Below are 25,977 nucleotides of genomic sequence, written 5' to 3' on the forward strand. Positions count from 1 at the left end.
CGCTCCCTGGATTTCTGCCTCAGCTCATGTTCTGGACCTAACATCGGTCAGGTTGCCCGTTAGCACCGTCCTAAACACTTGCTAAGTCTCGTTCGTTTTAGCGGGACTTTCTGCTACTGTAGCTTAAGATCACACGCAGCCTGCGTCTGTGAAACTTTCAGCTTCTCCCTCCGTGACGGGGGCCCACCCTTTTCACTGCAAAAGCCCCCGTGAAGAACCACACCCAGACCTCAAACGAGCATTTAGGAAACGGCAGATACTTTTGAATCACGAACCCAGTTCAACACACACAGGGCGCTGGAGAACACAACCCTCTAAAATTGCCCCCATCTCCCGCTTTTTCCTATTACAATTTTAAAAGTTGTTCAAAGAAAAACTTCCGGGTGAATTGAAGACAGTTCCTTAAAAGGTAAATATTTTTAATGGCTAAATATTTCATAGGGAATAGGCTCATCTGATTTAACCAATGCCAGATTTACCTACAGGCCTTGCCCCCCAAAATCTAGGGGACCTTCGGGCAAGGTGTATAATATTTTTGACACTGTCATAGGTGTATGCATTTTATTTAGAATTTTCAATCGCTACAGTATTCAACAATAACAGCTTATGTCCTTTAGAGGAGGAATTGCAAACTCTGGGATTGTAAACATCCATCATCATCCTCGGCTTTTCTCAATTTTGTTTAAAACACTCTTCAATCTTTCTCTGGTCTGGAGGGGCCTAATAAGTGCAATAGCCTAGGGCCGTGGTAGCAAACCTTTGGCACTCCAGATGTTATGGACATGCTGGCAGGGGCTGATGGGAATTGTAGTCCATAACATCTGGAGTGCCAAAGGTTCGCCACCACGGGCCTAGGGTCTCTCTCCATCTAAATCTGGCACTGAATGAGTCCTAACTCTGTCAGTGTATTTTACAAGTGTAGTGGGGTAGTTAATGAGTCAGACTAAGGTCTGGATTCAGAGCTCCACATTGCAGTAAAGCCTGATGGGTGGCCCTAAGCCAGCCAAAATTCCAGCCTAACCTCCCTCACGTAGTTTTTATGAGAAACTGCACCAGACAGAGAGATCTCACACAATGTAGTCTGGTCCTACTAGGCCATGCACATACCAGGAAGGGGCTCTACGTTTTCAGGGAACAGAAGATAATATTATATATCAAGATAAAGAGATCCCTCCTTTCCCTCAAAATGGCCTCACAAGGACTGAATATACTCTGAACACAGAACATTGAAAGTCAATTGAAAGGGAGGGGGTTTTATTTTAATGTCCATATTCCAATCTTTACACTGTTTATTGGAGGTCCCATCCTATTTGCACTGGGTAACCTGCCTTGTGTTTCAATGAGAAAGGTGGGCTCTAAATAAACAAATAAAGCTGTTCCTTGTAAATCAGAACCTACTGTTCCAGAGAGGTGATTTTTACATCAGTGCAATATCTTAGGTCAGTGGTTCCCAAACCTTTCCAGTCCACCACCCCTTTGACTCCATAAACTCTTCTCCAGTGCCCCCTGCCCTATAAAAAGCATTATTTTGCACAGCCCACTAAGAAAGATGAGCATGTAAAGAGCTGTCAGGTCATAGCCAACTTATGGCAACCTCAACAAGGGACCAATTACAACAAGGGACTTGCAAGTTAAGTGAGGACAGAGATGGTTTGCCAGTGCCTTCCTCTGCAGTCTTCCTTGATGGTCTCCTTTCCAAACAGGCTACACCATGCCACTTTCCCTCCTGGTACTAAGGAGAATAATAAAAAAATTCAAAACAGTATCAACTAACTGCTTGTTTATTCAAAATCCAATTAAAACTTTTTAGTTTAATCTACTCACCAACACTAATGAACTTGTTCCAGTGATACCAGTTGTTCAAAGGTAACTGAGGGGAAATTTAGGACATTAATAAATAGCATTGTAAAATTTGTAACCAAATGACGAATTTCACTATGTCCATATGAATAATGGAGAAAATGTGGGTATGCTTTCAGAAAAATCAATATTAAAAATGGTACACATTTTAAAGTTTTATTCAATTCATTCACTCATCCAATAGAATGTTGCTTGACTGGGTGTATGTGCTTCTATATCTGAAAATACAAAAAAAGTATTGATGGATGCTGGATAATACACTGGAATATTTTGACGGAAGTTAACAGTATACATACAAGGTCCCATAAAAGGTCTTAGAAGACCAAGAAAAAAAGAAAAAAACTAGCTTGAACTTAAAGAAATGAAGATGATGTTAATTTATTGCTTTGTTTTAACACTATTATATTTTTTCTTTCATTTTATTACTGCAATTCTGATAAAGACAATTTGTTGTAAATTCTTCATAAAGGGTTGTCTATTTTAAAATTTTGTGAAAATATACGCAAATTCCCCTCAATATTTATATTTATTTACCATAATTTCCCTTTTATTACTGAACTTTATTATTTGTATCCTAAAGTTTCTCTCTGTAAACCATTTTTTTTTCTTCTACCATCAACATTTTTTCCTAACAAAGGGTTTTTTCCTTTTTGAACAGTGATTGAGAAATTTTAAATAACTTAGAAATAGTAATATTGAGCAGGCTGCTACAAAAATAACACTTATCGAGCAAAAAAGCACATCTTATTACACTGATTCTGTAAATGAGAACACAGGGAAATAAATAACACACTCAATAAATACTGTGCTAATTAAGGACTTGAAAAATGTAAATGAAAGCAAAAAACCCTGCATAGTGATAATAGTTTCTCTCAACACAGTACACAGGTATGACTAAAGCTCTGGTGTTGTATTTACTAAAAAATCCAATAGTTTTCAGCACTACGTAGAGGTAGAAACTTGGAGTGTCATTTGCCAATATGGTGACAGAGCCTTGTCAATCATAAATAAATTCAAAGGGCCCACCACTAGTGCCTCACTGATCCCCCCCTTACCCTATAGCATCTTCCTTGGTAAACCTCCACCACCACCCCCCCCCCCCCGGGTAGCACTGTCCACTTTGGGAATCGCATCCTACTTCATTACAGCAGCCAGTGTGTGAGTGGCTGGGGTGGGTGGGTTATTTATTAGTTGTATAGGCTTCTCTTCCCCAGAAAGGCTCAGGGCAGCTCACAACAGGTACCAAGTACCACAGGGTATAATTGAAAATTGCCTTGTCTTAATCCATAATTAATCCCCAAACTTTTCAAAAACCGCACACTTTTAGTTTGTTAAATTTTAAATAAGCTTCCTTCCTTGTACTTTTAGGAATTTTCATATAGAAGAGGGCAGATATTAACATACTTCTTTTTGTACATGCTTCATGTCTGTTGGGAGCTCACTAGCTGGAGAATATACATCTTGGCCTGACCTATTGACTAAGTGGGACATGTAAGGATTAATGTTGGCTCATCAGTCTCATAACTACTGATGATAAACCACTGATTCTCCCTGTGTCTTGCAAAGAGCTATGCTGAAGATTGCCATGAACCAAAATAGTGACACCCAGCCCAGACTAGCCCAGTTTCAATAGCTAAACAGGGTTGGCCCTGGTTAGTATTTGAATGGGAAATTACCAAGGAAACCCAGAGTTGTTATGCAAAGGCAGACAATGGCAAACCATCTCTGAATGTCTTTTCCCTTGAAAACCCCAAGGGGCCACCATAAGTCAGGTGCAACTTGATAGAACTTTCCACCACTGAAAGAGCAACATGATTACTGTTTGCCCATTCCTAACGTATCCATACAATAAGGAATAAATACTGAATTTTAACCATATCTGTAACCTTTTAAATTACCACAGTATCTCTTGGTATGTAAGGTTGTCCCTCCCCACCACTTTTGTACCATAGCCAATCCCAGTGTATCTGGAGAAGGGTGGGGGCGAACTTGCAAGTCAGACTTAGGACTCCAGAACTATTAGGCTGGGAAAAAAAACAATGATCCCCTATGTTAAAAGTTCCCTTCAAGTTAAATTGCAGTGGTGTGAGAGACAGGGGGATTATATCCCATCTCTGCACTAAGTTTTCTTTTTGTAAGGAATTTTGTTTTTTGTGCAAGCATTCAGTACTAAAGTTTTCCCACCTCATTCAGCTGTGCCTGATGACCCCGCCTCATATACAGATCCCTACATTTCCACAGCCTTGATATAATCATCACAGACAAGTAGCGTTTTAAAATAGAACTATTTATCTTTGGCCCATATTCATGATGAAATTATCCAAATTTTTAAGGAGCTCCCTTTACTTCCGGCCATAACATGAGGCTGACAGCTCAGGGAAGTTCACAGCATATCTGAACACATATTGCCTGCTTCAGTGTGAGAACTACCTGCCAACCACAAATCCCACCAAGCAGTGACCTTGCCCACTTTTCAAGAACATGGGGCAGCTGCCACATTGGGGACCTGCACTCAGAACAGCCACAGGTGGCACATCAAAGAGCCATTCATGCGATAAAGACATGAAATTGCCTCTGGGCAATTAAAATACTTGTATACAACAGAGTACAAACCTCTTTCACAACAACTTCCACAGAATAAGCAAGTCTTTTTTGCTGGGTAGTTGGGGGAAGACTCCATTCTGTTTTATTAGATGCATTAAGCTGTTATGGGTTTTCATAAATGCAAAATCACTGTTTATGTGTATAGCTGGTAGTATTGTTCGTTCATAAAAAACAAGGAAACTCACTTCTGTTCTCATATTGCATTAAGATGCAATTTTTCAGCAGTAGAAACATTTTAGATCTACATTTTGAAGACATTTTGTATCTACTGCTAAGAATACAAAATGAATATAGATCAGATTTCCTGCTACTAAGTGCACCTGCACTTAGAACCCACAGCGCTTCTGGATCAGACCAATAGTCCACCTCGAACATTCTTTTCTCCACAGTGGCCAACCAGATACTCTCCAGAAGGCCTACAAAGCAGAGTCTGGAGTCCAAAGCCCGTTGTCCAGCAACTGGTACTTAAATCTATACTGCTGCCAAACCAGTGGTGTAGTACGGGGTAGGGAGGTGGCTAGAGCCCTTGGCACCACTTCCTGGGGAGTGCATTCCACGACTGTGCCCCCCCAACTGCACCCCACCGCCACACTCCTTGCAAGATTTGGGGCAGGGGCACAGTTGAATGCCAGCCAGCGAGGCTCAACTTATCCCTGAACATGTAGAGCTCAGGAGTGGGGCTGTCCAGGCTCATGTGGAGTTCAAGAGCAGAACAGGCCTGTTGGTTGCTTCAAGATGGACCCAGGCAAGTTGAGGCTCACATCAAACAACTCCCACTGCTTCCGAGCTCCTCGTGGAGTTTGGGGGTGGGACGAGCCCTGCTGGCCTGCCCCCAGCTCCAAACCGAGGGTGAGCTGTGCCCAGGGTTAGCCACAAGCACTAATTTACAAAGCAGCGCTCCTGTGCGAAACACAGTAATTCCATTCAGTCATAATGGCCAGAAGCCATTGACAGTGTTAGATAAATGTGCAAAGGATAGATAGGGCACTATTAATACCCTTCCTAATAGGGAAACTAAACTGTATGAAGCGTGCCGCATTGGCTGCACCGTAGAACTATACTTGTATTAGAATATTTTCATAGATATTGAAATACTTTATTTTCAAAACATTTCCTAACAAATCCTAGCCAGACACTTCGTGAACTAGCAATTTAACATAACTTTCAGATCATTTTCCTGACCAGTCCCTGCTATTTCAGACTGTATGAGTGAATATTTAAAAGTCAGGGGTGTTGTTGTTTTTTACTCCATGTACATTGCCTCATTGCTCCCAATACACCCAATTTGGAAATTTCCTTTCAGCCTTTCTAACAATCTGCTTTAGTTCCAACCATTCTTCTCATCAAGCTTGGCTACTTCACTGCCCCAATCCACATCACTGCTGGGTTAAATAGTACAGCCTAATCTTTTCACAACTCTTCTTGCCATTTCCTTTTACATCAGGTGCTCCCTGGTGCATTCTCACTGTACACCGCATTGGTTGGGCCACACCTGGACTACTGTGTGCAGTTCTGGAGACCTCACTTCAAAAGGGATGCGGACAGAGTAGAGTGGGTGCAGAGCAGAGTGATGAGAATGATCAAGCCCCATGAAGGAAGGCTGAGGGACTTGGGAATGTTTACTCTGGAGAAGAGATGGTTGAGGGAGGACATGCTCGCTGTAAATATTTAAAAAGCTGTAACTTAGAGGAGGGCAGGGAGCTGCTCCTGTTGGCAACAGATAGGACTTACAATAATGAGTATAGATAACGTACGGAAAAGCACCAGCTGGACATTAGAAAGAGTAGCTCAGCAGTGAAATCAGGTGCCTAGGGAGGTTGTGAGCTCCTCCTCCCTGGCAGTCTTCAAGCAGCAGCTAGACAAACGCTTGTGAGGGATGCTCCAATCTGATCCTGCATTGTGCAGGGGGTTGGATTAGATGGCCTGTATGGCCTTTTCCAACTCTGTGATCCTGTTATTCTCCCTGGATCTACGGCATAAGAAGCTCAATCGCTCTCAACTGATGCTATTTCTGCTGTATGAAAAGCAACCTAAGATTCAAACATTCTTGCTGAAGGAAAGTCTCATGCTCCTTTTATAGACATCCTGCACATCCACAAATGCAAAAGAACACGAAACACCCCACAAGTATAGAATATTTTTTTATTTACAATACCCTATAAAAATGTAAATTTAGAAATTTTCATCATAACCAACCAAAAAAAGTAAAAGCACAATAATAATAATAATGGACCACTTGATCATGAGTACTAAAAGGAAAAAGGGTAGGGGACAGGGTTTGGGAAAGACTGAAGTGATACGGGACAGGAGAACAAGCAAGTTAGAGATGTGGGTTGAGGAGCACAGGAGAGGGGAAAAGGAGAGAGGAGAATACTGTGGAGAGGCAGCCGATTAGTAACAGTTTACTGGTTGTAGAATACCTACATGTGCAAATCGTTTGTTTTTTAAAAGCAAATAAAAGTTAAACCTCACCACATTCCAAAAAAGGAGCAAAAACAGCAGGACCAAGTAGTATATGGATACTGATACAAGGTTAAATCTGTTCCAGGGGAATTAATTCCTGGTACCTTATTGTTAGTCTACCAAAGACCTTGGCTAGCTGGTGCTTGAAGCAAGGTGTAGGTCTGAGACACAAAAATTCAAATAGAAAAAGAATCTTGGGAAGACCAGACAAATGTGCAAAGATGTTGTTTCATCACAAGGTTCAGTAAAGTGATAGTTTTGGAAATGGGTGCTGCCCCACTGGGAAGCCTGCTGTAGGAAAGGCAGAGAAAAGCTCAGTGGGCCAATCAGGAGAAATTCCCATAATTTAAAACAATCTAGTATACAGGAAACACAGAAGCATGTGGTCTCTCTGTCTGTACTAAGAGGGACTCCACTTATAACTACTGTGTTTGTTTCTTTCCTGTGTTCCTGTTGACAGCAGGCAGTACTTTCCCTACTAGTCCATCAGTAGTGTGTTGGGAGAACAGGGCCAATGCAGGGAGGCAGAAGAGCAGCTGTCATGAAGATGCTGGGGGAAGGGAGGACTGAGGGAGAAGTCAATGTAGCAAGGGCATGCAGAACTGCAAACTGGCAATGAGGGGCAGAAGTAAAGCACAGCCCCAGTCAAGCTCAGAGCAAGAGAGCGATCTTCTCTGCTGAACCAGAGACACAGTCCCACAAGAACAGATTCCGAGAAGGCACGGCCTCCTCTCCGCCCACTTAAAACACTGTTGTAGTGTCAGCAATGATGGCAATCAGCTTTGTGACGCTTTGTGGCCCACTACCGGATTCCTTGAATCAACCTGAAAAAGGAAACAGTGGTCTGGTTGCAGCAGTGTTAATTGAAAGGTAAAAGCAGGTCCCTTCCCAAGGCCCCAAGACAGTTTTTTTTAAAATAAACCCATCTATCAATTAAATGTCCTCAAGCTTTTTGACAAACTGAAAATAAAACAGCAATGATACATTTCCTTTGCATCAATTTCCCGAGTTTATAAAATGACAGCAGTGTACAACACAATATGAGCACACATCTCTGTCATCTCTGTCTCTGAAGGGGTTAACATCTGTACTAGTGGCCTCCAATCCATGGGTCAAAAGGTCCCCAGGTGGATCTCATCTATTACATCACAAGTCCCACCAGAGAGACTAGATTTTTCATCTACTTTTGGGAAGGATCTACTGCTAGGGCACATGTATAGACACCAAAGACACCATGTAGCTTGCCTCTTTGAGCACACTCACACACATACTAAGAGGGTTGATCAACAGTGAAGAAGACATCTTCATGGCTCTAACCCATGGCTTGTTCTTCAACACAACACATCTCCTGATGCTCAGATTCTGTTTTCTTACTCTGTTCTCTTGGTTTCCTGCTAATGGTCCGTGCCATTACACCAGTGAGGTCACATTTCTGGCTCTTCCAGTCAAATTACTATGTTGCTAGCCTGCAACTCAGTTACTGCTACTAATGTAGGTATGTGGACCAGATATTCTGTATCTTCTTTATCCATTTCTATTCCAGAATGCACTGCCCTTCAGTGTGGAAACCTCCAAACATCAGACACCAATGCCTGTATTCTTTCTGGTAATTACCAAGATTCCTGAAGAAGCAGCAGCAGCGTTGGTTCTTTCTCTACCTTTAAACCTTTCTCTACCTTTAAAGAATCACCTTCACATCCCCTCCTCATAACAGACACCTTGTGAGGTTGGTGGGGCTGAGAGAGTTATGAGAACTGTGACTAGCTCAAGATTACCTAGGAGGCTTCTTGTGGAAGAGCGAGGAAAACAAACTCAGTTCAACAGAGTCCACCACTCCTAAGGAGGCACAATGGGGAATCAAACCCAGTTCTCCAGATTAGAGTCCACGACTCTTAACCACTACACCATTCTGGCTATAGCTGTTACCACTCCCAGCTTCCTGTACTATTGTAAGGATGAGGTCTGTACTTACTGTAACTTTGTCTCTAGCACATTCAGCTTCTGCCGATCGACATAGCGAGAGAAGAGAGATAAAAGATTAGAGGGAGTAGACACGGGTTTGGCCAAGGCTGCCTGAGGGATCCGGAGAAGCTCTCCAGTTGCCATGAACATCAGCTCTGTCCTGCAAAAGACAAAGTGTGGGTACATTTTTATTTAAAATTTCCTATCCCGCTTCTTCAGAAGCACAAAACAGCTTACAAAATAATAAAAGTATTTTCCATAACATTATTTACAGCATTATAAAATTACCCAAAAGTGATAATTCCCCCAAGTATGAAGAAATTCACCCACAAAATCAAACAAATTCAATTTTTTTTTGCCAGCAAGCCATCGCTGACTTCAGGTGACCCCAAAGGGTTTTCAAGGCAAGAAACATTTGGAGGTGGTTTGCCACTGCCTGTCTTCGCATCACAACCCTGGTATTCCTTGGAGATCTCCCATCCAAATACTAGCCAGGGTCAGGGCTGAGAGTGTGTGACTGGCCCAAGACCACCCAGCAAGTTTCCATGGCATGAGAAAGGATATCAACTTGGGTTTTCCAGGTTCTAATCCGACACCTTAACCACTACACCACAGTGGCTCTCTAGCCATATTCATGAGCCCACTCAAACCACACAGCATAGTTCTACAACTGCAGACCCACAGGTCTACATATTAAAAACCAGCACCTTGAATTATGCTTGAAAACAAGCGTCAAGAAACAACAACTGTTGCAGCCTAGTTGAAATGAGCTTCTCAGGAATGACATAACACCCCCCCAATGCCTTTGTAGCTTCAAGGATTTTAATTTAAATGCTTCAGATGCAGAGAAAGTCCTTGTCAGACAAATCCAGCTTGTCAGACAAATCCAGCTACATGATGCTTATGTAGCCTTCAAAACAAAAAGGGTGAACACTAAGGTGCCTGCCTACCCAGCTATCATACCATGACACTCTGCAAATCTCTGGTTTGTGTTTTAATTAACTGAAGATCATACATACACATCCTGCTGTAATGCCATAGAGCATATTTTTTAAAATGAGAAATATACACATGGCAGCATGGCTCCATCCACAATTTCTTGGAACTAACATGGCTGAGGCACTTGTTCACTCATCATCTCTGTAAAGCTCCACAGGCAGAACTCATTGAAAGGTACCTGTGAAGCATTTAATTTACCATGAGATGGGATTTAGGAGAGCAGCACCATGGAAGAGAAGCTGCCAGCATCAATATTCCAGCCACTGATCTCTTGCAGATGTCAAGGCAGGAAGACCATGAAACATCTTCCTTGCAAGTAAATGCAGATGACTACTCCCAGGAAACTGGTCACAGAACCAACTCAGAGCAATGGCTACGAGTGCTGGATTATGGCTGGGGAGACAGGATCAGATTCCCATTCAGCTATGAAACTAAGTGATTTTGGGATAGTCTCTCACACACACACACACACACACACACACACACACACACACACACACACACACACACACACACACACACACACACACACACACACACACACACACACACACACAGAATCATCCTCACAGGGCTGTTGGGAGGGTAAAATTAAAGAGATAACTATGTATGCTCCTTGAGCTCCTTGGATGAGATTTGGGATTAAAATGAAATAAAATGTAAATAGGATAAAAAATGTCCTTTCCTGCTTCTTAGGAACTTGCTCTGTGTTCCTCCCTCTCCCATCCCCCCTCTGCTCACCAATTTTGCCCCAGATGTGTTCTTTCCAACAGCTGAATTGTCCCACTGTACACTGCCAGTATGAAGAAAAGAGCAAGTCCAAGTGCCCAGGTCCATGGACACTTGGAGAATGATTCCAAGCAGGCCTACTCAAGTCCCATTTTATTAACTGGGCTTAATCACAGGACAGCATTCTTAGGAGTGCAGCCTTTGTGTTTTAAGTTATAGTGAAAGATTATCAATGTGTAAATCTGCTTTTGTGTAATTTACCCCATAGAATGGAACGGGGGAGACCGAGGAAAGGATAGGGAAATAATCAGCATAGAAATTCAACCTACATCAAGGAATGGTATTCTCACTGGCAGTGAGGCCACAATTTGAATGGTTCGTTCATTTTATGTTGCTGCACTTAAAAAAACAGATGTAGGCAAATGGGAGAAAATGTGAAAGAAAAGAGAAAAAGACAAACAAGCTGTTTAAACAGCCAGGGTGGGCAGAGAGCAAGTTTCAAGAGATGGCAAGAAGTCAGGGGACTTTTGTCACTATCTTGAAAAGATTGCTCCAGAAAAGATAAGTAGTTGTCATCCTCTTTTACCACAAACAGGCAATGTTCTTAAAATAGCAGGCTACTTTTGGTTCATGCTATCAACCAGCAGAAATTGCTCCAAAAAATCCCAGAAGATTTAATGAAAATGCTGGTCAAATGCCTGGCAAGCAAGACAGGAACAGATTTCTGGACTTCATTCTAATTCTATTATTTTGAGTTACTGTAAAAGTCAATGCTGTATCCAAGATGAAGAATCCAAACCTGACAGTCACTGGTTCGCTTGCTCAGAATTAATGCATTTTCCAGGTTTAAAGGACACCCATTTCCACTCATAGTTCAGGATCTGTCAAAATCCCTACAACAGTGAGGGAAAATACAATGAAAATACCATCTCTATGACAACTGGAGCAGGAGATCCCAGGTAGTACAATAGTTTTAGACAGGGGAATTCCCAGACCAGGTAGTACAATAGTACAATTCCCAGACCAGGTAGTACAATAGTTTTAGACAGGGGAATTCCAAATTCAAAATACTTGCATGATGTCCTTGGAAGCCAAAGCCTGCAGCTTAACCTGCCTAATAGGGATGTTTAAGGAAGCCAAAATCTCTCTGAGCATCTTGAATAAACAAAATATGTACATAGCAAGCCCTCTATCACATACAAAGCAAGCCATCCCATAATGACAACAGCTTGCAATCCCATGATGGGATTTTTACCAAACCAGAAGAAATTTCTCTGACATAACCTACTAAATACCAAACAAGCCCTCTCCTATATTGTGGGCATCAGTTTAAGAGCCAAAATTAGTTCTTTGATCTGTCAAGGAAAATATTTGAGAAGCAGGCATAGCTAGAGACGGGCCATTCAGACTCACCACTGGTTGTCCTCCATGAGCTCTGAAGTAGAATCGGCGCTCTGCAACTCCTCCCCACGGCTCAGGACCAAAAACAGCAGGGAGAGGCCAAACTGTGAAGTGGGAGAGGGAGAAAGAAATCAATATTCGAACCCTGAGCACACTTACTCAGAAGTCAGTTTTACCAGAAGGTCTCAAGCAATTGTAATTCACAGTTTTCGGACCAAAGTTGATAAAAAGATTACAAAACAGTTGACTGCGTGATGACAAGATAAAAACAATTCACTGATCTTTCCTCCCCAAACCAAGAATAAAGGGCAGGAACAGCACCCTGGAAGCAAGATACCAATCCTGTGCCTCATTCAGATGAGGAAACGTGGGCTCTTTTTGTGACCTTCAAGCTGTATTTTAGCAATAAATTGGCATGCGACTATTCAACTACACAGTTTTGAGTTCTGAACACAAGCACACCAATTGGGAAATCTTCTCTAGGTATAAAGATCCCATCTTCTCCTTTGCCCTGGACCTCCTTATTCCCTTTAAATTATTTTAATAAGGTATGAATGTGGTCCTCTGCTCTTGCGCTTCTGGCCTCTGATTACTGCTGCTCCTCTTTCCCTCTCCCTTCATTCCACAGCATTACCTCTTTAGATTACAAGCCAGGAAATCCTTTGTTAAAAGACACTTTTTGTACAACACTTTGTCATTCAGGCACTTCAATAGCTACCACCACTGCCTACAATTGGGAAGACAGGAAAATCCAGAAGGCAGTTTTCGGATCCCTAGAACAGTGAAATTCTAACACTGCTTTGTATATGAACATGAGAGATCTCATTAGCATTTGAGCCGATGATCCTGCATTAGCCTATAAAACCAAAACAGAAATCACACCCCTAAATCAGAGAATGGGGTGGTGGTGGTAGTGGTGAAGCATATATAGAGCAAAGAAACAGGAACCTTGTTTTGTAGCACAGCCGTAAGGTGCAGATTGGCAGATGCTGGCACTGTTGCGCTCTGAGGTAGGTTCATGAGCTGCTGCAGGATGCTGACAACAGTCCCCAGTGAAAGATGATAGAGAACAAGAGAGAAGGGCCTCAATAGGCATGGTAGTACCTAGGAGTAAAGTAACAGTAGTATCAGTTACTCAGGGATTAGAGACATATTAATACACAGCAGCAGCCCTAGAGCAAATCCTGGGGCCAGTTTCTAAACCATGATATGAAGGGCAACTACTTCTTGTTGAAATGTCCAATGATACCAGTACTCAACAGAAGGGACAAGAAGTTAGGCCTGAAATGTATGATCCAAAGGGACAGCATCATGTTAAAAGTTGATCAATTCATCCTCCCCAGCAAATAACAGTTATTCCAGTCAGAGGTCTCAAGAGGTCCTCCACGATTTAATATTGGCTACCTATTTTCTTAATTCTGAGAGGAGGTGTCTGCTTGTTAGGCATCAGGCTCAAGACAGAAAACTAAGGAAATGCAGACTTTTGACTATTTCAATAAGGAAATGTAAAAAGAGTTTTTGTTCCAAATTGTCCGATCACTGAACATCTTTGCAAAGCTTTGCAGAAAAACAATTCATTTAATGTGAGCTGAGGATATTTTTATGGGATTCACACATGTGACTTCTGAGAGAGCAACCGGACACATTATCCATTTTACACAGATGTATTTCTCTAAGTGATGGAAACAACTAGTAGTAAAATGGAAGGAAAACTGATTAAAAAGAGGTGTGTGAGTGTTGTGCAAAGCACCATTGTGGAAAACACCATTGGAACCAGTTACGATTCAACCTATGAACCAAAGATCCAATGGAAACTGCCCTAGAGGCCGAGTGGAACGCCCAGGTCGGAATTCAGTCTCATCCTGAAAGTCTATACACTGGGATGGGGAAAGAGATGACTTTTCATGATTAATCATGAGCTTCAGCCACTGCAGGATATGCATCATGAAGGTAGTCTGCGCCTCCAGTGTGGAGCTAGATGGGGTCACCGAGAGTCAGACATCTAAGTATGGAAGTACTGCACATCCACTGCCTGCCCAGAAAGCCACAACCACCATCATATACTTTGCAAAAGTTGTGGGGACTGTGGCCAACTAAAGGGCAGAACTGTATACTTTTGTTCAGATTCATCAGATTCATCACATCTAAATTTCAGGTCCCTGAGTCATGCATAGAGATATGAAAACATGCATTGGTGAAATCAACCACAGTGAACCATGAGTCAGATGCTACCACCGGCGGAACATCTGTCAGGGATAAACATGTGGAACTTGCAAATGCGCAAGTGCTTGTTAAGGATCCATAAATCCAGAATGGGGGGCTTCCCACCAGACTTCTTATCAATCAGGAAACAGTAGGAGGATAACCCTGACATCCTTTGGTCAGCGGAGACTTCCCTGATTACTCCTTTAAAGGACTGAACCGCCAGCAATAGAAGCGGAGGTAGGTGACAGGTGGCATACTGGAACTCAGGGAAATCTGGCAACAAAGACAGTTCCAGCTTTACCATTTTCAAAACCCAATTGTCATCAGTAATGGCTTCCCAAAATGAAACAAATTGAGACAAATTAAAAAGAAACGAACAAATTACCAATTAACAAATTAAGAGGAAACCAACATGAAGTCAGAAGGCAGAATTGTTTCCCTTGAGTTGGTTGCCAGAAGGAGACTTCCTTGACTTCTTCCCCTTTTGGTAAAGGGCGAAACATTTGGAATGGGGTTATTGGAAAGTAGGACAGCTTTGATTCTGCTGCGGAGCATTAGAATAAGGCTGGTCATACTGTTGGCTATAAAAAGAATGATGAGGAAAATATCTTTGCTTGTTGTTTTGGGATTGATGCCCCTCTTTGAAATTTAAGAAAAACTGAAGAGACTGTGCATTGTAAACACCATCCTAGTGGCCTTTTAAAATCTAGCACAAGCATTCAAAATCACGCTGACAAGCTATAGCACATAATGGGGAAAAATATTTTTACTGCCTTTGTTAAAAGCATGGGACATGTCTTTTCCTTTTCAAAGAATACTGTAAAGCAAACTCTTGATCATAATATCTGGAAATAGAAACACTTGTCCCTTCGTTTATATTTACCTCATCCTGAGCATCTTTCTTGATTAGAAATGGCAAATTCCGGGCTGTTGCCATAAGTATTTCAGCTGCTTGCTCAGTGGACAGGAAGGGGAGGATCCGGGCAACAAGACGCTTTCCTTTCCGAATACACATGATCTGTACAAAAGGGTCATCACTCAGCCTGCCAGAACAAATCAGAGCAAAGAAATCAAGCACCTGGCGCTTTCCCTGAGAAGTACACACAGCAGGCGGCCAAAGACAACCGTGAGCCTCTCAATATGAGAATTTTTGCCACTGCCATAAAACTGATTGCTCATTCTTCGTGAAGGTAAACTCCTAGGAATGCACACAAAGTCCTTCAGATTTGTATACGAGGAGCATTTCAGTGAGTCCAGTGACTGCTTCTTCTTCTTTCCGGACTGGTTTCCTGCACCTGCAGGGTCAGTTTTGTAACTGTCTCTTCCAAAGGTCACGATTTTGAGTGTCTTCTGGGATAAGGTTCTTTGCCCGCAGGTCTTCATTGATTGTGTCCATCCACTGTTTTTTGGGTCTGCTACGTGGGTGGCATCCACCAGGTTCAAGGTGCAGGGCTTTCTTTGCTACAGATGCTTTCTCATGGTGCATGACATGGCCATACCACCTTAGCCGTGACTGCATTATAGTCAAATAATTATTCCGATTTTAAATGTTTCAGTTTCTCATTATCTTAGGGAGTTGTCCTCCTGGCCTAATCCAGTTACTGGGGGTAGGGCGTGACAGGTGGTTCAGTTTGCAGACCAGGAGCAAGGAGAAGACAGAAGGTGGCGGAGGCTGCAGCCAGAGTACTTGCCAGCAGGTTGATACCAAATATTTTTTGTTTATTTATGTCGTTTCTAATCCTATCCTTCTCTGAATAAGACTCAAGATGCAAAATCAGGGTGCAGAAAACAGGAGTGTGATACTACTGATTAGAACTTTAAAAAAACACTAATGGCTTACATCCTACCATTTAACTGAGAAACATTCCTTTAACTTAAGTGTGTCTGCTTATTGGACGAAAAGCTGCTTAAGTTGAAGGAAGAATCTTGAAACTGAAGGAATTTCTGCAGCCTAAGGTACAACACATGCTGATGTCTTGGAATTAATTAGTCTGTCAAAGTTTGCCACCATTTCCCCTTCAGAGACGTCATTTATTTTGACAGATTTGTAACACTTACAAGCAGGACCCCATGAGGACTTAGAGAAGGTATCTCATTTCCCCCTCCCCCACTATTTCCTCTTTTCCTGAAAGCCCCCATAGCTTCTCTCCTTTTCCTGCTTCCTTCTTTCCTTCCTGGATTGGCAGCCTCCTGAGAGGCCTGAAGATCTGCTGGGATCACAACAGATCTCCCAGCTGCAAAGAGGGTGCCCTCAGGGTTGCCAGCTCCAGGTTGGGAAATTCCTGGAGATTTGGGGGTGCAGCCTTGCTAGGCAGGGAAGTGACCTCCAAAGCAGCCACTTTCTCCAGGGGAACTCATTTCTGTTATCTGGAGATCAGCTGTAATTCTGGATAATCTTCAGCCCTTACCTGGAGGTTGGCAATCTTAGTTCCCCTGGAGGAAATGCCTGCTTTGGAAAGTGGGGTCTATGGCATTATACACTTCAGAGGTCCCTCCACTCCTCAAACCCCACCCTCTCCAGGCTCCACCACCCAAATCTCCAGGAGTTTCCCAACCTGGAGTGAGGAACCGTGTCTCCTTCCCACCTAACGGCCAACATGCCTTTATCTTCCCTTCTGTCTTACATTTTCACTCATCCCCCCACCTCTACTTTGTCTCTACTTTGGAAAACTACAGTCTTTCTCTGCAGTGGAGACCAAAGCAGCTTACATAAGTATTTTCTCCTCCTTTAAACTGCACAACAATCCTGTTAAGCTGAACATATGCGACTAGTCCAAAATCACCCAAGATGGGAATATGAACTTGAGTCTTCCAGATTTTACTCTGAAGTCGAGATGGGGATATGAACCTGAATCTTCCAGACTTTAAAGCAGCCAGGCCTAGCTGAGTCATGCAAGTCAGGAGCATCACCACCTGGAGGCTGCTGCCAAATCTAGGGTTGTCTACCTCAAGGTGAGATTTGGAGATCCCTCAGAATTACAACTGACCTCCAGACAACAGAGATCTGTCCCCTGGAGAAAATTGCTGCTTTGGAGGATGGACTCTGAGGCATTATATACGACTCAAGCTTCTTCTCTTTCCAAACCCTGACCTCCCCAGACTCCACCACAAAATCTCCAGTAATTTCCCAACCTGGAGCTGGCAATCTTAGCCAGATCCGGCCTAATGAATTATCCCTTTAAGGACAAATCAGGTGTGAAAAGGACTCTGTTCCCCTCTCCCTCACCTTTTTATTGACAGAAACTAAAGCCTGAATGTGGTGGTTGCCTAGCAACAGCCACTGAGGGAATCTGTTACTTAAAGCTACTGTCACTCCTTTTATCATTTTCACTTAATGTATTTTAAGATTTCACATTTTTCTGCAAACCTGAGGCCCCTTTCAGGTTTGTAGAAAGATCTGTCTTTCCTGTTCATCGCTCCAGTCACTGGATTTAAGGATCCAAAGAACTGGCTATCTTTGGTATTAGAAAATAAGATTCTCTGGGGAAGCTCATTCTATTTTCACGATGGAACAAAAAAAAGAACACATTCTCAATAAATATGCATCTCTCCAATTCTGAGCATACTAACAAGCAATATGGTGCCAATACATGGAGCGTGTACTTTCAGTTAAATAATACTATTTCATACTGTTTTTGAATAAGCTTTGTGAGTGGTATGCTGCTATTCATCACACAAACAGAAGGATACTGTACGAAAATGAACCGACAAGTGAGATCTTTTAGTGTGACTGAAGTCTAGTTTCAGAGGCCACCGAACTTACCTATTTTTTCAAGTCGTGTTCAGCAACGCATTTTCTCTGTACAAACCATATATATGGTAGCAAGCCTGCTAAAGATTCTCAGATCCTCCAGTTAGAGGAAATCAATTTCAACAGAGAAATAGCATTTAACATCAGTAAAAAGCAGAAAAAGCCCTCCTGCCAAACCAAGTCTGCGTTTCCCATTGGCATCTTATCAGGCAGATTCTTACCTTTCCTGATTGGGCATTTTCCCTCTCAGATTGTCATACATGTCACAGATCTTCTGCTTCCTCTCCTCCATCAAAGCCAGTCTATCACCCTCCAGGCTTAAAAGGTAGCGCCTCTCATAGTCCTCCACATTCAGGAGGATGCTGTATGTCTGCTTAGCAAGAGAGAAGTCTTAGAGAACATGTACAAATCCAGTGCTACATAGTACTCTTATAATACTAGAACATGAAGTCGTCTGCTGAAGCTGAAGGGTAAGAAATTCAAAACAGGCAAAAGGAAGGATTTCTTCCCACAATGCAAAGTGAAATTGTAGAAGTCCCATGTGCTGATGGCTACCACCATGGAAGGCTTTAAAAAAGGAGTAGATATGTTTATGGGGCTATCCATGACTACTACTTTAAAAAAAATCAGTATCTTTATTGGCATAAATTATAACCTTAACAAAAGAACAAAAATGCCATTTTAGTGCAAAAGGAAGAGTCATCCATCAGAGGATGACTTTTGCTCCCAAAGCCTCATAGCAATGGAGATGCCTCTCTACTAAACAGGTAACATAAGGGTGCTGGTCTGACAGAAGACATAAAACAAGTTTCTCATTGGAATATCCGTGAAAAGTGGGAAGAAGGGGACTAATTAAAGAATCTTGCAGTTTACTGTAGAAATCACAACAAAACATGGGATACAGATTTGAGACTTCTAAGCCTGCATGGACAGAGGGCATTAAATCTTGTGAGCATAAAATAAAAGTTCAACATAATTTATGAGACATTAAAATTTAAAAATAGGATGTTCGAACTCCTGATCAGGCGCGATACCAAACTCCAGCAGCAAGCTAGAAAGCAGAGTTTGTTTTTCAGTATCTAGAAGTCTGTTTCAATGAAAAGCTTAAGATTCATGTAACATGAGACAATTAAGAGTGATACTAATAGACTGCATTTTCTGCAAAATTAAACATGACCAATTAGTTAGGAAAGAACCCAACAGCATGTACAGCATGTATAGCTAGGGCCGTGGTGGCGAACCTATGGCACTCCAGATGTTCATGGACTACAATTCCATGTAGTCCATGGAATTGTAGTCCATGAACATCTGGAGTGCCATAGGTTTGCCACCACTGAGTTAGGGGATTTTGCCCTATAATGGGGGCATTGTCAACATTTCAGGTTTAGAAGCGAAGCTCTGGTCTCTATCCATCACTACTAATAAAAAACTAGTCATGATACATACCTATTCCCTCCAGTATCAGAAGAGCATGCCTATTATATTAGGTGCTGTGGAACCCAGAAAGGATAATGCTGCTGCAGTCATCTTGTTTATGGGTTTCCTAGAGGCACCTGGTTGGCCACTGTGTGAACACTGCTGGACTTTTGAGGGGACTTGCTCTAATCTAACAAGGCTTTTTTTTTAATATTCTTACATTCTAAATTACTGAAATTTCCTCTTTCTTCCATTCATAAGAGCTGAGGAGCACTATTAATCATGCTGAAGCAAATGGCTTGGAAACAGTGGCAATTTCTGTAGATAAAGGGATTTCCACCTGAATAATGTGATTTTTCACATCTTGTTTCCAACTATAAATCCAAATGCCCCCAATACAGTTCCTGGGAGATAGGGACCCAACAGGAACAGCAACAAGAAGAATTGGTGCTCTGCAAAAAGAAGGGAGAACTGGCAAAAACCACCCACTCTTCTATCATTGGAAATGTTTCACTGGAACCAATCCAATGTCTCCAAAAAGCTAATAATTAAAAGAAAACATTCAATGGGTTCTCAAGGTTATCTGTGCTTTAGAGCATCTGGCATTTGTATCTGCTGAGTGACACTATTAATCTAAAATAACCAACTGTTCAAGATGCTAAGGACAACCATACAAACAGCTAAAGCATCATTTAGAGACATTATTTCAGCAGCAGCCTCTCTGTAATCTAAATCCAAAAAGATGGGAATGTGTATCTTTTGCCTTTAGTGTGTTAATACCCTAGAACTGACTTTTTTCTTTTTCTTCTGATCTTCTTTCTCTTTTCTCTGACCTACATATATTGAGTAGTATCAATCAATCCCAAATAGGAATAAAAGGAGGAATTCAAGCCAGAGAGGAGAGGCTGCACTATATTAGAAATGTCATAAAGTGCCCAAATTTTCATGGACTGAACAAGGAATTTAGCTAACAGAAGACTATCTGTTGACCTAGAATACAATACAAATTTAGTAATTAAAATATCTAAAATATCACATAAGTGCCTCGATCCATTTCTCTCTAGCCTCATTATACCATGTATGTTCAAACAGAACATGCTTCACAGTTTCTATGATACCTAACTACAACCACAATATTTATCTGAAAAAGGTAAACCTCATAAAGGACCTTGAGAGATTGATCATTGGAGGACACTTAATCTTGTGAGCATAACTGCTCACCTGTATCTTGGAACTGAAAGGTTAAACAAGTATTTCCGGACTTTAAAGAGTAGTGGGATTCCCATATAGAAGCAGAGCAAACATACTTAACTTAGTCCAGCATCAATCTGACATCAATCATTGAACTGAATTTTTTATTTCTATATCGCCCTCCCCCTAACATCACTATTAACTGTTTGCTAGGGTGGCCTCTAGCCTGTAAGTCTAATGCAGAAACTGCTTTCTCTGGACATCATTTGATATTCAATTTTTTTATTACAGCCTGATTCCATGAACTGGAGAAATTACCTTGTTTCATATAATATAGTAAATGATTATCCTCAGAGAACATTATTTTAAAGTTCCGATTTAATGCCAGCACCAAGCTCCAGATTCACCCTGGGGGCAGTGCCAGCCACATATTTCAGGATTCCATAGATTTCACACAAGAATTGTAAAGGACTGACTTCAGTTAAAACTGCTGCCACCAGACGGTTTGGGGCTGGCAGATCTCCTTGTCAACTGGCTGGATGATTCTTGAAAGGAAGGAAGAATGTGCAGCTCACCTTCTCAATAGTAAAGAGAGTCTGACGCCTTTTATCACGAACCTGCTTCTCTTTCGTTTCCTGAGAGCAAAAAGAAGGTAGGACATGCTAGGAAAGTTTTGCACAGTTCAATAGCATAAAATAAAACCATTTACTCTGCTCTGGGCAAAGCTGAATTTGAGAAGCTTAGAGAAGACCGAGAAGACAAGCGAAGAAACAAGATGGAAGCAAAATCAGAACTGTGATAATGAGGCACTTGTGAGGAGCTGTGAAACTCTGTCCAAGGAAACTTACATCTTCTTCACCTCGTAGCGTCACCACCGCGTCAATCATTTTGCGGGGATTATTCACGCTGGAAACCGTGAGCTTTCCCAGGGAACCTTCAAACTGCACTGCAAATATAAAGAATGAACAATGAAGATAGAATTGAGCAAGTGTAGTTCCCCAATTTATCATGCTGTTGAATCGTATACCCTTTTCAGGATAAAGATGACATCAGATCTGAGAATTCATCTGCCATTTCCTGGACTGGCTCTGTACTGGAATGCTCCACTTAGGTACCTTGGGGACAGAACTAGGTAGGCACCAGGACCCAAACGGAGCATTTTAGAATAGAAATGGTCCAGGGAAATGGCAGATGAATTCTCAAATCTGGTGCCATCTTTGTCCTGAAAAGGGTACACTTCAGTTACAATTCTACCAGCCACACAGTGCAGTGATTGGGAGACAGTGGCTGTGCATTAGCACCAGGACTTACTGCAACCTATCCTTACAAGCCAAGCCAAACTTGCCTATCTTCTCTCTCAGTCTTTCCGTAACAGTAACATAATGGGAATAAGAGGACAGAGTTCCAGAGCAGAAAATCAAATTTCTATCGGCATACGGTGGAAGTGACATTTTCACACACATCCCTTCCTTACAGCAAAAATTTCCTGTATGCAGAAAACTAGCACAGCAAGGAACACAGTCTCCTCACTGCAGTGATTCAGCTGCAATGCATTTTTATTGTTATTTCATTTTTCACAACAACAGATTATTCGACAGGGGCGTCCTTCCACCCGAAGGGTGAAGCAGTCTAATTCATTCTATCACTTCATGCTAGTCAATGTATCGTGTCTTTGCACACAGGGATGAAGGGGAACTTACCTGGCTTGTAGGCATGTTCTAACTTGGCCACCTGTGGGGTGATTAATTTGGTGCGCTCTTTTTTAGGACCATCACCATGCATTTCTTCTGCTGCAGACAATTTTTCCAGCTTCTGAAAGTAATTCTAAGGCAGAGAAAGGAGGTTAGACATCCTGCAGTAGTTTGGATCCGCAATCAGTCTGCTGTCCCCAGCAATACAGAGAGTGAAACACTGCTGTATGCCTTAAGCTAATTTGAAGGAGGAAAGGAAATTCTGCAGGAGTGGCCCCCTCGTTTGTCTAGTTTCTTACCAGAGGATGCTGAAAGTAGTGGGGAAGGGATGTCTGACAAGCCCAACTACTAATGTCTGTGGATTCTGGAACACATCTGTTCCTGATGGCTTACTGGAAGATGACAGCATGGGTAAAAAAGGATGTCTGACAGGCCCAGCTACTAGTTCCTGTGGATTCTACTTTCTCTCTATGAACTACTTGGGATCACATGAGCAGAACTAGCCTACTGAGGAATGTAAAGCACCAACCTGATAGTAGAAATCATCCAAGTATGGATCAGTGCTCTGTAATTGCATCATTTGGATCTTGGACACCCAGTCCTTTTCCCGTTGAAGCATGAGATTGGCATATGGGTCCTTCCGTATCTGTTCTTGATGACTATTCCGGTGGTTCCCTCGGTCACCTACTGAGCCATTTAGACTCCGGTGCTGACTGGAAAAAATTTCAGAAACAGGTCAGTGGCTGGGATTTAGAAAAAATTCTTGACAGCTTTGATACTGATGGGGAAAATACACCCTGAAAGCAAATCTCTACATCTATAACCTTACAGGTCTTGAAGTCAGCTTTGGCTCAAACACACACACACACACACTTGCCAAAGAGTGTGAGAGAAGCTAAGTTTAATTTGAGTCAGTGAACTCCAATCCAATCAGCAACTTACACTGTGTTTAGACATGTCACAGAGTCACTTGCTAAGATCTCAAAGTAAGGATCATGTCGGTCTGAAGTGATCTTTCAGTCTCAAAAGATTAAAGTTGACAATTTCCTAGGCTATGAATATTTGAGATGCAAGTCTGTCCCCAAAAGCTGTCCCCAAAACTGGCATAAAAATAGCTCAGTGCTGTAGTGCTCTCTCTCTTAAAACGAGATCCTAGACTTGACCATAGAGCAAAAAGTCAACATAGAAGTGAACAGGGTTTGACAAAGACTCAAAGGATAGAATACTGCAAGGCAGGGAGTGGGCCTTTATGGTGTCCGGTGTAGCTCTAGCCCTAAGAAAATAAGTGCCTTGGCATCCAATATTCTGTTTCCAGCAGTGGATGACCAGATGCCCCTAAGAAGCCTATAAATGGGGGATAATGGTAAAAGTCCTCAGAATCTAATCAGCAGTATACTACCCCTAAATAAGGGGGGTTCTATTTTCAGCAACCCTAGTGATAATCACTGACAAAGATAACTTTATGTGGTACATAAACTCTCAAAACCATCAAGTCTCTCAAAACTATCTAAGCCAGTGGCACCATTCTACTGTGTATTAGTGAATTTTCTAAAGCAATTATGGATTTTGTGAAGAAATAGTTCCTCCTTCTGTGCTATTCCACCCTGCCTTTCTAGCTAGAGTTAGACATCCAGTACAGTCTTCAAGCCCTTCATACAATTCTTCCCTGCACACCAAAGTCCTTGTAATTTCCCCCTCCAAATTACTATTTGCAAATCTGAATAATGCAAAACAAATTGAAAAAATACTTCCCGGCACCATGAGCACAGAAAAAGGTTTCTCTCCATGGCAAGAATACACATTGTTCAGATTACCTTTCTTCTTAGCGTCCAAGACTCACATGAGTGTCCTTGCATTGTGAAGGTGCTCACTTAAGCTTTTCTTCCCTACCTTAGAAGAAGCCCACAGATGCATCCAACACTCACTTCCTGTTCTGCTGCTGCCTCTGGTGTAAGAGTCGCCGATGCTGAGGGTGAAGGTGGGTTGTATCAGGCCTGAACATCTGTGACTGAGGCCTAAGGAACAAAGTTCACAGTCAGGAAAAAGGTAGGTGAGAACCCGCAAACTCAGAAGTTTAGTTGTCTCATTGAATGATGGCTGAAGCAAGTGGGATACCTTAAATTCTGCAAATGGGCTCCAGGACACGTGGAGTGGTGTTGTGATGGTGGTGCAGGCGGAGGTGGTGCCCCAAAGAAGGCACGAAACCCACTAGCTGGAGGCATCATCTGCCCAACCCGGCCCTGAAGTAGCTTGGGATTCATGGATGCGAGAGGGTTGCTAACAAGTCCAGAGATCCGCGCAAACTGGCTGGGAGACATTCTACCTGCCTGTAGGCACGAGACAGAGAAGGAAACATCAACAATACATGACTCTTATCCATGTTAATATAGAGCAGGGGACAAAAACAGACACTTTATTGTTTATGATTTCCTCTATTTCCTGAAGCAAAATGAAGCAAACATATGCAGTCAGGAATCTAGATAATAACACGTGAAAGCAGAGCAAACAGCCCACAGTAGCAGACAATTGTTTACCTGTGCTCCTCCTAGCAGCTGTGCTCTCTGGAGGTGGGTGAGAACAGGAGTAACACTGGGTGGGAATGGGTGGCCCAGGAGGGAGGAGTTCTGAAAACATAAAAAAGGAACACGCTAATTCTAAACCAACTGACCCAATGGGAACATTGCAAGGACATAAGACAGATGGCAGGAGAATGGCAGGTAAAATATAGAAGCTAGAATTGTCTGCATCAAGTTACACAGAAGCCAAGATTCAAGCGAACATTGAAGACACTGACCATTCCTATCAGACAGAATAGAAAGGTTGGGGGTGAGACAGCAATAAAGAAAAAATCCGATCTAGTTGCAGACAAAATGTTTCAGCAATGAAAGGTCACATTAAGGATTTTTTTGGAACCATAACCATATGCTAAAGGATGCTCATCATGGATTTTGTCACTATATCTAACAGCCAAGTGCTAGCTCCTCAGGTGGATGCTGAAATACACAGCTATTAGGGCTTCATAAACCCTGGGGCATCTTTGCATTTGCAGGAAAATGCAACAAATAAATCCACACAAACTGCTTTGATATCTGAACATGGCTGTCATGAGAAATTAAGACACACAGTTCTTTACATACAGTGTGTGGACAGCTCCGCTACTTCAGCTTGGAGAAATATAGCCTGCCCCTGGTCATCTCACCAAGCATTGTAATCCTGATCTAAATTGCAGCACTTGATGAATTGATCAACCCTGCAGCGCTTGATGAATTAATCTCCCCAACAGCTGCCATACAGCTTGCAAGGAAAGTAAACAGAATTGGGAGAACCGTGACCCAACTTGTGTGTAGTTTGACTCTAAGGCTAGATATCAGACAATGCACCAAACATGCAGAGATACTCAGTACTACCGTGACATTGCACAGTTGGTTTGGAGACATCCTCTCACTGAAGGGACTTGGGTAACGCTGCTGAATGGGGACTCTGATATGGACAGGCTTTGGGCACAGGATCTATGGAAAAGGGGAAGAAAGCCAAAAAAAGCAATACATAGATCTGTCTTAAGCCTCAAACAGCCAACTATTTTGTCAAACTTCCAAGTTGAAGACTGCATCTTCAACATTAACAGGGTTAATTTATTTGATTAGCACTTTCATTTCATAAAACATAAAAATGTCACGATCAAAAGACTGAGAGTACAAACACTTT

General features: G+C 42.2%; 1 protein-coding gene across 3 annotated transcripts in view; it reads right to left on the reverse strand.

Moving 5' to 3' along the window:
• Positions 1-6,592: 6,592 nt before the first annotated feature.
• PATL1 (PAT1 homolog 1, processing body mRNA decay factor) overlaps positions 6,593-25,977 on the reverse strand; it is a 34,258-nt gene continuing 14,873 nt past the window's right edge. For 2 of the 3 annotated variants that reach the window (XM_048484218.1, XM_048484221.1), the window contains exons 6-19: positions 25,680-25,781; positions 24,807-24,896; positions 24,388-24,599; positions 24,198-24,287; positions 22,802-22,985; positions 22,282-22,405; positions 21,430-21,527; positions 21,157-21,216; positions 18,196-18,344; positions 15,107-15,266; positions 12,967-13,122; positions 12,031-12,122; positions 8,900-9,049; positions 6,593-7,751 (exon numbers count right to left, since the gene is read on the reverse strand). In XM_048484218.1, the coding sequence (XP_048340175.1) occupies positions 7,730-7,751; positions 8,900-9,049; positions 12,031-12,122; positions 12,967-13,122; positions 15,107-15,266; positions 18,196-18,344; positions 21,157-21,216; positions 21,430-21,527; positions 22,282-22,405; positions 22,802-22,985; positions 24,198-24,287; positions 24,388-24,599; positions 24,807-24,896; positions 25,680-25,781 (1,689 nt within the window). In that variant the 3' untranslated portion in view covers positions 6,593-7,729. The remainder of the gene's footprint in view (positions 7,752-8,899; positions 9,050-12,030; positions 12,123-12,966; positions 13,123-15,106; positions 15,267-18,195; positions 18,345-21,156; positions 21,217-21,429; positions 21,528-22,281; positions 22,406-22,801; positions 22,986-24,197; positions 24,288-24,387; positions 24,600-24,806; positions 24,897-25,679; positions 25,782-25,977) is intronic. The other variant, XM_048484219.1, reaches the window with a different exon arrangement.

The sequence above is a fragment of the Sphaerodactylus townsendi genome, linkage group LG02 (genome assembly GCF_021028975.2).
Source record: "Sphaerodactylus townsendi isolate TG3544 linkage group LG02, MPM_Stown_v2.3, whole genome shotgun sequence".
Lineage (NCBI taxonomy): Eukaryota > Metazoa > Chordata > Lepidosauria > Squamata > Sphaerodactylidae > Sphaerodactylus > Sphaerodactylus townsendi.